General features: G+C 34.4%; 2 protein-coding genes and 1 non-coding gene across 3 annotated transcripts; 1 reads left to right on the forward strand and 2 right to left on the reverse strand.

Moving 5' to 3' along the window:
* The first annotated feature begins 5,275 nt into the window (after positions 1 to 5,275).
* TRNAR-CCU (transfer RNA arginine (anticodon CCU)) lies at positions 5,276 to 5,348 on the forward strand. Its single transcript has one exon. It is a non-coding gene; the product is annotated as a tRNA-Arg (tRNA).
* Positions 5,349 to 5,516: 168 nt separating this feature from the next.
* On the reverse strand, positions 5,517 to 8,866 carry LOC145113391 (cytochrome c biogenesis protein family). Its single transcript, XM_079049493.1, has 8 exons — positions 8,401 to 8,866; positions 7,461 to 7,680; positions 7,227 to 7,338; positions 6,791 to 7,063; positions 6,460 to 6,725; positions 6,217 to 6,373; positions 6,051 to 6,134; positions 5,517 to 5,946 (listed from the first exon to the last, which is right to left on the reverse strand). The coding sequence occupies exons 1-8, from the start codon at positions 8,765 to 8,767 to the stop codon at positions 5,806 to 5,808; spliced, it is 1,620 nt and encodes a 539-aa protein (XP_078905619.1). The 5' UTR covers positions 8,768 to 8,866; the 3' UTR covers positions 5,517 to 5,805.
* Positions 8,867 to 10,061: 1,195 nt separating this feature from the next.
* On the reverse strand, positions 10,062 to 10,817 carry LOC145114183 (uncharacterized). Its single transcript, XM_079050176.1, has one exon. It carries the CDS (start codon positions 10,815 to 10,817, stop codon positions 10,062 to 10,064), a length of 756 nt encoding a protein of 251 aa, XP_078906302.1.
* Positions 10,818 to 14,085: the final 3,268 nt, after the last annotated feature.

Consider the following 14,085-nt stretch of genomic DNA (forward strand, 5'->3'; position numbering starts at 1 on the left):
TTATAAAACGTGGAATATTTAAATGAAATAGTTTGTGTAGAAATATAGTCAACAATATTATTGATATGTTTCGTATGAGAACTAATACTTAAAATCCGATACAAGTAAGTAATATTAACACATTTTGTGAAGTGAAATATTAGGTGCTTATTTTATATAAATAAACACTAACAATCTGTTTAACGATTTACACAAGAAACATTATACTGCATACAATCTTATACTAGTTTGTATTAGTATTTTGTATCCGGTATTTTTTTTGAAACAATAATCCAGCTATACGACTTGATCCTGCCTCCGTGAAGCACAATAATAAGTTGGTGTTTGTTGTCCTAATGACGCTTCATCAACGTCGTGAATAAAAGTAATATAAAACAATAAGTTGTCGTCCGTTTTGTCTCGTCAAACGATGGTTGTAGCTAGCAACCACAGACGGGGGTGTCAACCCGTATAGATCTATACATATATTCTTCGCTCACAAAGGATTAACGGTTATTACAGAGGACTTCACTAAGTTGGGGTTCTTAGTTTGATGAATGAGAAACTTCCACAAAAATCCTAAGTTTTAGTTACAATTCTACAATTGTCTTTGTTCAGAAACTTGTTTAAAAATCAATGTTGTTTTCTACTAAAATCTTGACAGCACCCCCGACTGTAAGTGATTTTGACCCAAACCGTTTGTGATTATATATACACTGAGACCTTATGACCAATTTTGTATAGCACATATTATTCATTATAACTACCCTTTTATGTCCTAAAATGTAAAAACGAACAATATCATAATTTATGTTTCTTTCTCTACTCCAAGTCTTTATGTATGTATTTTGTCACCGTGAAATTTTATAAACTATTATGAAATGTTTGATTTAGGTTTAGCAGCTTTTAAGATATATTTGATTATTTTTCATGCAACCATTATATATAGGGGTATTATTTGAAATAATAGTTGCATGCAAAACTTAGGCTTATCTTAACGTAAATATGTCATCAAATACTTATATATAAACTTTAATATCCTAAATTTTTAGTTTATAATTGACCTTTATGTGTATTCCCCCCCCCCCCCCCTCCAGAATTGTTTGAAAACGAATAAAAGGGGTCGTAGATACTCACTTTCGTCGTGTATCGTTATTAGGTTCGAGAATGTCGAGATGTTCCCGGTTCCTCCAAGGCTTACGATGGATGTGTCTTTGGAGGATCTTAATATAAACAATGATAGATTATCAAGTTAGAAACCATCAACATGTATTCAAATAACAACACTTGTTATATTTTAAGGTGGAGTTCATAAGGTAAAGATGGAGTCATTACCTTTGTTCTTAAGTTATCAAAGGTAGGTTGTCAAAAGAAGGTTTGAACACAAGTTTCTTAGCAATAAAAGAGATGGATTTTTTTGGGTTTGATCACTCGAAAATAGCTTCTTGTAGGGTAGTTAAAATCTCAAAAAGTGGAAGCAAAGGAAAGGCTTTTAGGAGGTTATTTGATACTCGATATTCAGCCACTGATTTGGTGGTTTGGTTCTCGGAAAATCAGCAAACAAGGAGGGTGTTTGGGTGATTTTGGTCAAGTAAAAAGCAAGGAACGAAAATATGTCATTTAGTCATCATCTTGGCTTCTGGATCCGATAAAAAAACAAAGGAAAAAGGGTGTGAGGGAGCTGATTCGAAAGCAGAAAAAAAGGGACAACAGCCCTTGTTGCCTTCGTTTTTCTGTCCAAACCAAGAGGGCAAGAGCTCCTCTCTTACTCTCATTTTCTGCTGGAAATCGAGTGGGGAAGGGGCTGCAATGGGAGTGACTGTGACATCCCCAAATTCACGGTCATTTTAAAATTTTTATTTATGATTATTTGAAAATCAGAGTATTCATTTTTAAAGAATAATATTGCGGAATTTGTTCCTAGAAAAACATGATAAACATATTATGAAAGCATTTCTGAGGAAATATATTTTGTATATAATAAAACCTTGGGATGCCATCTTCAATACAGAAACATAAGCATAAACAGACCTTACATTCATTTACACTAGTGATCTAAATCTCCTTTAATCTCTCAGTATAATGTAGTTTCATATCGACATCTATGATACAAATAAACTGAGTGGGTCAGGTTGGGGAACCTGATGAGTACATAGGGATTTCAATCCCACAATGTTATATCATATATATATATATATATATATATATATATATATATATATATATATATATATATATATATTATAACTCACAACCTATACAATTTCACCTCATATAAGCAATTTTTACCCCACCCCGTCGATCCTTACAACGACACGATCTATACTCTCGGATCTAAAATTAACCTCTTTACCTAATCCATACTCCCGGATCTATAGTTAACCTCTTTACCTAATTCATGCTCCCGAATCTAAAATTAACCTTTTTACTAAATCCATACTCTCGGATCAAGTATGTCTAATCCATGCTCTCGGATCAATAATTGTGCCCATTCCATACTCTCGGATTAGGGACAATTAACTATGTCTTAATCCATACTCCCGGATTAATGACAAATAACTATGTCTTATCCATACTCTCGGACTAAGGACAACTGACTAAGTCTAATCCATACTCTCGGATCAATGACAAGTTTTAAAGTTATTCCCTTCGTGTATATCTCACTCGTACTCGTAAGGAGATACTACCCAATATTCATCTTAAATAATTTAGTTTTAATTTGTATCCTAAATCATCATATATTATCAGGCATGCTCTTTAACACGTATTTCAGGCAATATCAGATATTTCACACATAAACATATAATTTAATACTTGTATTAAAAAGCATGTTCATGAAAGGGACTATGCACTCACTTGTTAAAGTGGTTATTCCAACTTGGACAGCGCTTCGATTCAATATAATTTCCTTCGACGAAACCTAGTATTATTATCACTAGATTTTAGTCTAATATTTATCACGACTAATTAAAAGCGTTATTATCTTATACATGTTAAATAATACTTTTCAACCACTATGTACAAACAATGGCTAGACATGAAACACCGGAGGGGAAGACCGTTTTGGCATTATAGCTGTTCTAAAATCCAACAACCCTATGCGACCCTTCAAACCAGATTCCCCGTACCGCGAATAGTTAAAAAAATACTATAATAACACTATATATGTTATATTTTATAATATATTTATTGTTTATAAGTTCATAATAACGATATTGAACTTAAACATAAGGTATACTTAAAGTATGGTAAGCATAACTCACTTACCGGGAGGTTTGGCTAGGAACCGGGCTCTGCGGGTGCAGAACTTCCGAGCCGAAAGCTCTTCTTATCAGAGCCTTCTAGCACTCCGGGACTTTTCCTCTAGCACTTGGGAGTTACTAGGGCTTTGGGAGGGCTTAGAGAGAAGTTAGAGAGAGAGAGAGAGAGAGAGAGAGAGTGACAAAAAAAGCTTTTGGTGTGAAGAAAATGGGGTGCTCTCGCATGCTATTTATAGGCTGAATTTTGGTCCAACTCGTTGAGTTTGAGCCTCCAACTCGTCAAGTTGGTGCCACATGTCACCATCTGGTGGCAAGGCGTGGGGAGAAAGCTATGGTCCAGATTAAGCCACGTCACCCCTTTCGCAACAGCACCATTCCGACTTCTAAATCCTGTAACTTTCGCATACGAGCTTCGTTTTCAACGTTCTTTATATCCACGCGTAGGTAGAGACATAATCTACAACTTTCGTTTAGAATCCGTCGGCTAATTATCGACCGATTTTAAATTTAACAGTATGAGAAGATTACACTGTTTAACGACCGTGTAAAATTCATTACTTCTACATACGGACTCCGTTTTCGACTGTCTTTTTATCGTTGAGCTCCTATTAATGAGATCTTCAATTCTCATTTAGGTTGTGTCGGCTAAAAATCGATCGATCTAAAATTCGAATTTCGGATTGTGCACTGCTATGCTAAAGAAAATCATAATTTTCTCATACGAAGTCAGATTCGGACGTTCTTTTCATGCACGTTCTCGGTTTAACGTATACTATGACTTTCGTTTAGATCCTAAGGCTAAAAATTAATTTATCAAAATTTCACATTTTACGTTACGCAGTGTCGTGCCTGCTTAGCCGTAAAACTTCGACGGGTCATAACTTCTTCGTTATAACTCGGATTTCAGCGTTCTTTATATATACGGAACCCTATATATACATATATATATATATATATATATATATATATATATATATATATATATATATATATATATATATATATATATATATGTGTGTGTGTGTGTGACAATGACAGTAAATAAGAGTCAATAACAATCATTATTCAATATTTGTTTGTTTATGAGACTACCCGTTTTTACACATGTCCAACTGTATGTTGCTTCATTGAAAGTTAAAAATATAGAAAGATTAAAATTATCACTTGTATAAAAATATAACAGACTTAACAATAAAACATCCAATAATATTATACACAAATAAGTGTTTAGAAATTTATGATATATGAGTATGTTTTTGTTATGTATGACATAGGTGTTTTATTACTTAAAGTACATAGTTATTCCTCGTATTGAGTTGTTAGTTATTATTCCCAATTTCCGTATATATAGCTCTATTAGATTACCTTATATATTGGAATTTTTAGAACATTATGGTACTACCATGTATATTGTAATTGCTGTCTTGAATCTATCAAATTTAATGGTTGATAGTTGGATCTATCCCTAAAATGTCATCCTATCGATTTCAATCTAAAAATGATTTGTTTTTTATTTCTTAGGTTTTATATATGCATAGATTTGAATTTTAATGTTTATTCTATTCTAACAAGTCATTTATATTTCTATCATTTTAAGTTGTCAACCAATGTATATATAGGTTTTTCACATAGTTTTTTAATAATATAATATTGAAAGAAATCGATGGTTGGAAACTCCTTATGATTGAAGGTCTCGTGCAACCTTACCACCCGTACACCTTCAGAGTTGCCGCTACTATTTAAAGTTTTAAACCAATCTAATTTTTTATTTGATTAAAACTTATAATATATAATATTGAACCTTGAATTTTTAAGTATGTTTCCTGAAATCAAAATATATGTTCTGTTTGCACGTAATTTGTTTTTACTAATATCTCAAGCTTAGTAGTTAGTATCCTTCAAATCGAGAAAGGAAATTGAACAAATGGTTATTTCACATTAAATAATTCCAATATAACTTGATCCAGGATTTTGTTGTTTTAATCTATCAATAATGCTAAATAAATTTATTATATCATTTGTTAATGAACAAAAAAGCGCCTGTAGCTCAGTGGATAGAGCGTCTGTTTCCTAAGCAGAAAGTCGTAGGTTCGACCCCTACCTGGCGCGATTAAATGCCTTTTAATTTTTAAATATTTCTACCAATGACCTAATATTGTCAACAATTGCGTAACGTAACGCCCCCCTCGACATTTCGCGTTTGTTGTTTTTTTCCCTTTGGTTTAATAAATGACAAGTAACGTCCTTCCACTATTTCTTTTGGTTTAATAAAAGATCTTCAAAACACACAATCAAACCTCTAATCTCCTCTGCACTTTGTAATTATACAACTTTAAATCCATAAACGTATCATAACTTTCAGAATGCAAATCGAATTGCATTCTGTTATACTATCTACAATCCCCCATGAAATTCGACATTCTTCAAAGAATCAAGACGCGTATCTGTGCAAAAAAACTGAATTGAATCCTTCCAGTCTCATCTAATAATCTTCATGACTCTGGTATATATATATACTTGTGTATTCCAATAAATCAAACCATCTTGTTTCTTAAAACTGTTTGAATTAGCCACAAATAGCATCAGAAGGTTCGTTTATTTCAGGAACTCGATCGAGTACACGGTTCATCTCCTCCGGGAACTCAATCTTGGCTCGGTTAGTCTTGCCGCCAACAACCACCGTCGTTCCGTCTTGTAATGCCCATATCTGGTAATGCAAAAAACAGGGTAAGCGTACAAAACCCTAGATATCGTCTCCACCACTTTCTATTCGAAAGAAAAAGGTCCGATTTTCTGATTCTTAGTTCTTACCTGTGTGTGGGATAGATAACTTATGCAAGTTGTAAGCATTAACGCACCAAATCCAGCATAAACAATCGGGACACCAGGATCGGTCTGCAAATACACAATTTAGTCTCGTTGGATTCAAGAAACAGTGAAAAGTTGATGATTATGGAGATATTAATTGCAACATCACCTTCATATCGAGGCCACTACTCCCAATTGCGTCTACAATTTCAATTTTTGTGCCATCGATTTCAATTGGAAGCTTGGAGTTAGGCCTACGAACCCCAGCAAATTTCCCTTCGGGATCATATAACACAACGGATTGAAGGTCACGAAGAAGCATCGATCTGATTTGTAAAACAAAAAACAAATTCACTTCCACCATTCAATATTTTCAGAAAAGAATAAGGGAGAAGGGTGGGAAAAATCATACATTCCCTTGACATTTGGAGAATCGGTATTTCCAATGGGGAGAAAGCTTCCATAAAGCTTCTTATCTCCATTAACAGTCAAAGGCGCAACAGCTAAATTGAAAGGGCCTTCATCGTCTTTAAGTACTTGAAGTGCAGAAATGCTCCAATCTGTTTGGTATATCGTTACTCCTTCATATCTTAATGGATCATTCACACTTATCGTTTTCCTCATCACTTCCTTCCCATCAATATCAAACAAAGAAAGATCCGTGTGGAACTGTGAAACCTATAAACTCGGCCAAATTGTAAAAAATTGTCTGTATTAAGTAATTAAGAAACAAATATTCTCACCTCTCCACTATCATAATAGTCCATGTAGAAGCGATTGACATGAACCTCGGTGTTAAAAGCTTCAGTTGGTTTAGAAAGGAACCCGTTTGGCCCTAATACATCTCCCATAACAAAGTTCAAGCCCTGTGGAACAGTTACAGAACCTCTAAAACTACCGGTTGCACTAAGAGTTCCACCGCTCATTATCAAAAGTAAAGCCAAGTGCACACCAATTGGAGCAAATCGACCCGCTAGCCCTTTAAATGCATATAAAGATGGTCCTTTCATGAAAACCTACATAACATGTAAACATAACAATAAACCTTTTTGCACAATGGTTCCTAGGAGTTTTAGTTACCTGATTTATATCTCATATGATCCAGAAGTTGTTGGAAGAATAATATTTTATTTTTGTATTTAATGTATTAGTAAAACGAGTTTTTTTATATATACATACCTCATATCCGGCTCCTGATAAAACGACGCCTAAATCTTGAATTGATGCTTTGGGGAGAGAATCGGCGAACTCCAGCTTTCGGATTGTTTTAGACGAGTGCACAAAAGACCATCTATGAAATGAAATGTGAAATAAGTTAAAAGGACTTAATTATGTAAAATGTTAAATGTTAAAGGACTTAATTAGCAATTACATAAAAGTATTTGATGTTAGCAATTTGCAATTTAGCATTACCTTCTTGCTACTTTGACCATGGGAATCTGTGTGGTGTATGTGCAAGCCATGAGAGAAGCTCCCAAGAGAATTAGGGTTCCAAGGAAAACCGGCGATGAAAACATGTGGTCAAACCCTAGGGTTAGGATCCATCTCCATGTAAAGAACCCTAGAACCGGATTATCTTCAGGGTACTTTTGGAAATAAAATTCCGGAGCCTCGCCTTGTTCTATTGCAGTGCCTGTGGAAACAGTTGTATACCAATCAGACCGATTAATGCAGAAAGAACGACTTAATAAAGAAAGTGTGGAAATAGATTTTCTCAATTAAATTTGCCCTTTTTTAGAAAGATTTTAACTAAATTTGCCCTTTTTTAGAAAGATTTTAGTCATTTTCTCGAAGTACTTTTTAAATATCTTTTTTTTGGAACTGCGTACTTTTTAAATATCTTGAACGTATCTTAATTCTTTTGGGTCACTAGTAGTAGTAAATTGAGTCCTTTGGTAATTTCCATCACAAATTTGTGTAAAGTGCCTTAAATTAAATAATCTCAAAAGACCTTCAAGATGTTTTAAACATATTACTTCTTATGGATTAATGTAAGCTATCCTATGCCACAAGTGTTTAACTTTTTTAACTAAAGTTGAAGATTCTTATACAAAGTAATAATCGATACCCGAGATTCAATGTATCAATTCTCCATAGTTCCCAAATGAAAATGTTGCACTTTGACTTTTTGGGTGTCAAACGTTATATGTTTCAAATGAAAATTTAATACTAAGTCATTATAAATTTATCACCAACATTGTTCTACTTGCAGCACTTGTTTAGGGGTTGATATAGGCAAAACATGCGTGAGGAAATATTTATAATTCATATCAGATTTGAAGTCAAAATGCAAACCGGTTTAGTTTTAAAGTCAAAGTCACATACATGGCAATTCATGGAGGAGGCGACATACCCAAAGCCATCAAAGCAGCAACGGCGAACATCTCACCAAGAGCCAGAGGCAAATTAGCAAGAAATGACAAAACCCTTTTCGTCAATCTTTTCAGAACCAACCCACCGGTCTTCTTTGGCCGGGAATCCGCCGCAGGCGGAGGCGGTGGTGCTGCACCGTTCTCATTTTCCTCCGACAAAGACGGTGCTGCACCAGGGATCACAACCTTGTTCTTGGTGGTATCTTTAGAGGGTTGGGATGTGAGCTTACAAGAAATAGTGGAATACAAACACCTACGGTTGATGATGCGACTGCAAGTCCGGGAATTGGGGAATTTGAGAAGATGGGTATGGGGTTTTAATGGGTTAAGGGTTAGAAGAGTCTCCATTGCTGAAGAATGAAAATGCAGAATTCTATCGCTTCGAACACATATAGACTACGAGTCGCTCATGGGTTGAACTCGGATCGAACGTTTGTTTTATCCGGTATGACATATTTCCTTTTATTCGTGGGTGTCTGTTGGCCACACGAATTTTGATGCCTGTGATGATCGCTTGGACCGGTTGGTCCGGACTAATCGAGACCGGTTTTATATATGGGCTGGTTATCTGTTATTCATATTCCAGTGTGTTAAGGCTGTGGGGAGTGGTCACCACCGATCCACCGAAAAAGTGGTGTCACCTCTCCGCCACGTCACCTTCACCACCAACCCACTAAAGACAAGAAATGGTTACCACTAACAATATTCTTTTTTCTTATTTTTTTTTATTTTTCTAACATTATATTAAATAAAAAACATCATTTATGACATAAATAAATATTTTTATTTTTTTTATTTTTTGTAACATTATATTAAATAAAAAACATAATTTATAACGTAAATAAATATTTTTATTTTTTTATTTTTTGTTACATTATATTAAATAAAAAACATAATTTATAACATAAATAAATGTTATGAAAAAAAAAACCAAATTTCATTAATTAAAAACATAGAAATTTAAAACCTAAATTACTAAAATAAACATAAAACATAACAAATAAAACATTACACTACTTAATTAAAAAACATAAAAACTTAAAACACAAAAACCATAGACAAATACTACTCGTCGTCATCACCATCCTCATGGCCCTCATCCGCATCGTCGTTACCGTCTGCATGCTCATCGCCCTCATCCTCTTCGTCTTCATCGTCATTTCCCCCTTGGAGTTGTCTTCCCCATATTTGCTCGGTCAAATCATGACGTAGATTGTGATGTGTTTCACGATTTTGTGTTTCCAAAACTCTACAGAAGTATGTCGGGCTGCCAACTTGTATTATTGCAGGTGGATTAAGTATATCGTTCCCGGTATATGAACAAATAGCTCTGTCATCTTCTTCTATTATCATGTTATGTAAAAATAACACAAGCAGTCAAAATCGTCGTCAGTTTTGCCATATCTCATGTTCGTGCTGAATGTTTGATTATGTGCCACTTTTGTTTTAGGACTCCAAACGCTCGTTCTACATCCTTCCGTGCAGACTCCTGTGCTAACTTGAACAATTTTCTTTTTTCATCGGCTGGAAATGAATATGATTTGACAAAAGTAGCATACTCTGGATATATCCCATCAGCTAGGTAATACCCATACTTATATTCATTTCCATTCAAAACGTATGACATGTCTGGTGCTTTACCCTACAAAATATTGTTAAATAACGGAGACGCTTGAAGCACATTCAGGTCATTGTCGGATCCCGCCATACCAAAGAATGCATGCCAAAACCATAAGTCTTGTGAAACAACCACCTCTAATATAACAGTCGGGACCCCATGATCACCTCGCGTGAATTGACCACGCCATGGATTGGGACAATTTGCCCACTCCCAATGTGTACAATCAATATTACCAAGCATCCCTAGAAAACCATGTTTAGTTTGATGCGCGGCATACAACTGTTCGACATCACTTTTAGTCGGATGTCGCAAGTATATGTCACGGTAAAGCTCTATAACATACTCACAGAAAAGATATGTACATTCTCGACCCGTCCTCTCAGACATTTTCAAATACTCATCTGAAGCGTCTGCGGTTATGCCATATGCCAATTGTCTAAGAGCGGTCGTACATTTTTGTATTGTAGTAAAACCACGTTTAACTCTAGCATCCCATCGTAATTGGAAAAACTCATAATTATGTCCCAAATCTCTAGCTATACGTAAGAATAAATTTCTACTAATACGAAAACGTTCTTCAAATCTCGATAGGTCATATAAACTATCAGGGGCAAAATAATCACGTACCAAAAGTTCATTTGTCGTCTCTCGATCCCGGTTGATCCATTTTCTATGCTTCTTCTTGCAGTGTGAACTTTCGCATCTCACATGAATCTTGTCTTGTGTCGCAGACAATAGTGTGTGTAAAACCAACTCGTCATCAGAATCGCTATCCATTTTTTGTTGAATGTGCGTGTTTGATTTGAAAGAGTTTGTATGTTTGTTTTGAAAAAATTGTGTAAAAATGGATGTATATATAGATAGAATAAAGTAAAAATAAAAAATATTTTTTTATTTAATGCTTTTCAACGGTCAAAAAGCCCCCAGCCAGTCCCGTCTTTCGTCTTCGTCTGTCCTTAGCTTCACGTCACAACCAACCCACCATTAATGGGGGCGGTGTTCACGTGTGGAGAGACCCTCCACGTAAGCATTTCACGCGTGGAGAGGTCTCCACTCCAGGCAGCCTAAGGCTCATCAGAGTGGACTCGGAAATGATCTCAGCAACCTCGGCGAACACCACGTTGAGGCATGTCAAGCTCGGCTCGGCAACTTGGTGAACTTTTACCGATGAGAGAGAAAGTGATTTTTTTACCCATTAACTCAATTTTTTTTTCCAAAAAATACATTCTTTTCGAAAACACATCCAATTTCAAAAATATAACCTTTTTTTTAATTTAAAATTTTAAACCCTCAATCTTCAAATATAACTGTCATCATCTTTAATCATTCTTCACCCCATTCAAATCTTCTTAATTCAATTCTCCTGACTTTCTTATTTTTTCATCTTCTTCAAAACATCATTGCTAACGGCTCGTGTGGCTCGTTTTTGGTCCCCTAATGAAGAGATGTTGCTTGCTCGTTCATGACTTGATGTTATAGAAGACCCAATCCACGTTTATCTTCATATAACAACCTTTTGGAGGAGAGTCACCGAAAAATACAACCGCGAAGCCTCGATCCCTCAAGGTAAAGAAGAAATCTACTTCAAATGGAGACACACAAACACACTTATAAATCAGTTTAACAATGTGTTTCGTAAGGTGATGCATGAAGCCAGAAATGGTGAAAATAAAAATATTTTGCTACAGAATGCTCTTGAGGCTTACGGTGTTGAAACTAACAAAGATTTCCGACTTGTTGAGTTTTGGCAAATTGTGAGGCAATCCCCAAATTTTGCTCAAATTTAAACTCGTTGTCTTTTAATTTAAGTTTTTTCTAGTGTGTTATGTTTTTTAAGTTTAAGTGTGTATTAGTTTAATTTCAAGTGTGTTATGTTTTTTTAAGTTTAAGTGTGTATTATTTTAATTTCAAATATGTTTTGTTTTTTAAGTGTAAGTTTGTGATTTTATTTGAAGTTAATGAAATTTTAGTTTTAAAAAAATAATATGTTTGAAATGTTTATTTTTTTAGAATTAATTAATTAAAAAAATATCATGGCAAGTGTGGCAACCCATGCCATGTAAATGGCAAAAATTTGAAGGAGTGTGGCAAAGTTGACATGGCGCCTACGTGGACCGTGGCAAATGTGGCACCTCTCCCACTAGCCTAAGCAAGTTATGAGTTACTGGTTTGGTTCTTATTAAATAAGTGGGACCCACCGGAAATTTATTTAAACATTGACTTATGTTAAAATAATTTTAATAGTTATAAATGAATAACAAAACTACTAGGTGTGTCCGGAGTGAACCCCAAGACGGTCTTTTTCTTATTAGGCAACTTTGGTACTTCCCCTCATCAAAGTTAAAGGTCTCTCATCTCGGAGATGAAGTAATTTCCTGATCGAATACCATCTATAAAAAAGCAAAACTTTTCAAATTTTTATCTAGTAGCATCAAAATTAGTTATATAGTTGTTGCTGAAAACTAAAAAACACACCTTCAAATTAACACTTGTTAATATAAACAGAAGATGATCCGCGTTTCGCGTCTGTTCGATTTTTTTTCATGTTTACATATTTTGGTGTTTCTTTGGTTTTTTTCTTGTTTGTTGTTTCTATTTGTTGTGTGTATAATGTTTGAGGAAATTATGGTCGTATAGTAGAATATCGAAGGTGGGGGACTAAAAGTGCCAATTCCACAAACAAATGTGGCAAAAATTTGAGGTGTCACATTTGGTAAATGTCAAGGACCAAAAGTGGCAAACTGTTGAAACCTTTGTGGCTAGTAGTAGAGAATATCGAAGGTGGGGGTACCAAAAGAGGCAACTCCACAAACTAATATGGTAAAAAGTTGAGGATGGACGAAAAGTGACAAAGTGTTGAAACTTTTGTAACAAAACTTTGAAAAAGTTAAGGAGGGACCAAAAGTGGAAAAGTGTTTAAAATTTTGTGGCAAAAGTTTGAAGAATAGAAACTATACTATTCATAACACAGTTATGAATTAATAATAAATTAATTAAAAAAAACTAATTTTCAGATTTAAAATAAAATTATATTAATTAGTCATAAATGACTAAGAATTAAGACTCTATTTTTAACTGTTAATATAAATTAAATCAAAACATAGTTATAATATAATATGACGAGTTTTTGACCAAATAGATGGGTTTGAAAAAATATTTATCAAATATGTGTAGTTTCAAACATATTTACCAAAACAGTATATTTATCAAAATATTTACCAAAATAGTATTTTTTTAACTTTTTTAATATTTTCAACTATTGTTTTAATTTTTAGTGTTTTTTAATATAATTTTTGACCTTTTTTTTAACTCTTTGTTGTTAACTTATATAAAAATTTTACAAATATATATTATCTCATTTAATCATCATAACAAATTGATGGAATCTCAATAAATGTCGTAAATTGTAAATAAGATTAATTGATAAACAATAATGTTAGACATCGTGGATTAAATCCAACATCAAATGTACGATATATTTTTTTTTGGTACAAATCCAATTATGACTTCATACAAAAACGGAAAGAAAAAAAATAAATATTTCTATTGATTGAACCGATTAGCTTTAATGTCTCTTCATTTACCTTGGCTTAGAAGGACATTTTTCCGATTATGACCACTTTCCCTACAAATCCCACAAAGGTACCCATTTTTTCCTTCTTTGATGTTCATTTCATTTCGTAGTCTGGTTGAGCGAGGACGGTCTTTTTGTAACACTTGAATCCTGGTATGTTCTTATTTTTCCCTTGTTGTTAAATAATTTGCATTTTGGTCCTTGGGCAGTACGCATGGCGTACCACATGGTACGCTTAGCGTACAAGCTGTAAAGCGAGTGCGCGGGGTGTACCACTTGGTGCGCTTAACGTATTGATGCGAGGTTGGGACAGGACTCTGGACACGTATGCTGGGCGTACGTTTTTGTATGCGGGGCATACGTGAGATATGTTGAAACCTTAATTTAGGTTGTTGTACCCTATATAAAGGCCTTAAGTCCTCATGGCTCGCCTCCTTACCAGCCTTCATTGCCATAAAAACCATAAAATCG

The sequence above is a fragment of the Lactuca virosa genome, chromosome 5, assembly GCF_052849685.1.
Source record: "Lactuca virosa cultivar CGN04683 chromosome 5, Lactuca_virosa_CGN04683_v6, whole genome shotgun sequence".
In the NCBI taxonomy this organism is placed as follows: Eukaryota; Viridiplantae; Streptophyta; class Magnoliopsida; order Asterales; family Asteraceae; genus Lactuca; species Lactuca virosa.

Bases quoted from the DNA above. Each gene is read 5' to 3' on its own strand.
- LOC145113391 (XM_079049493.1), bottom strand. From the start codon at position 8,767: ATGGAGACTCTTCTAACCCTTAACCCATTAAAACCCCATACCCATCTT. The intron at 7,064-7,226 runs GTATGTATATAT...CATGTTATGTAG, and splicing joins TATCAGGAGCCGGATATGAG to GTTTTCATGAAAGGACCATC. The intron at 6,726-6,790 runs GTGAGAATATTT...CCGAGTTTATAG, and splicing joins ACTATTATGATAGTGGAGAG to GTTTCACAGTTCCACACGGA.
- LOC145114183 (XM_079050176.1), bottom strand. From the start codon at position 10,817: ATGGATAGCGATTCTGATGACGAGTTGGTTTTACACACACTATTGTCT.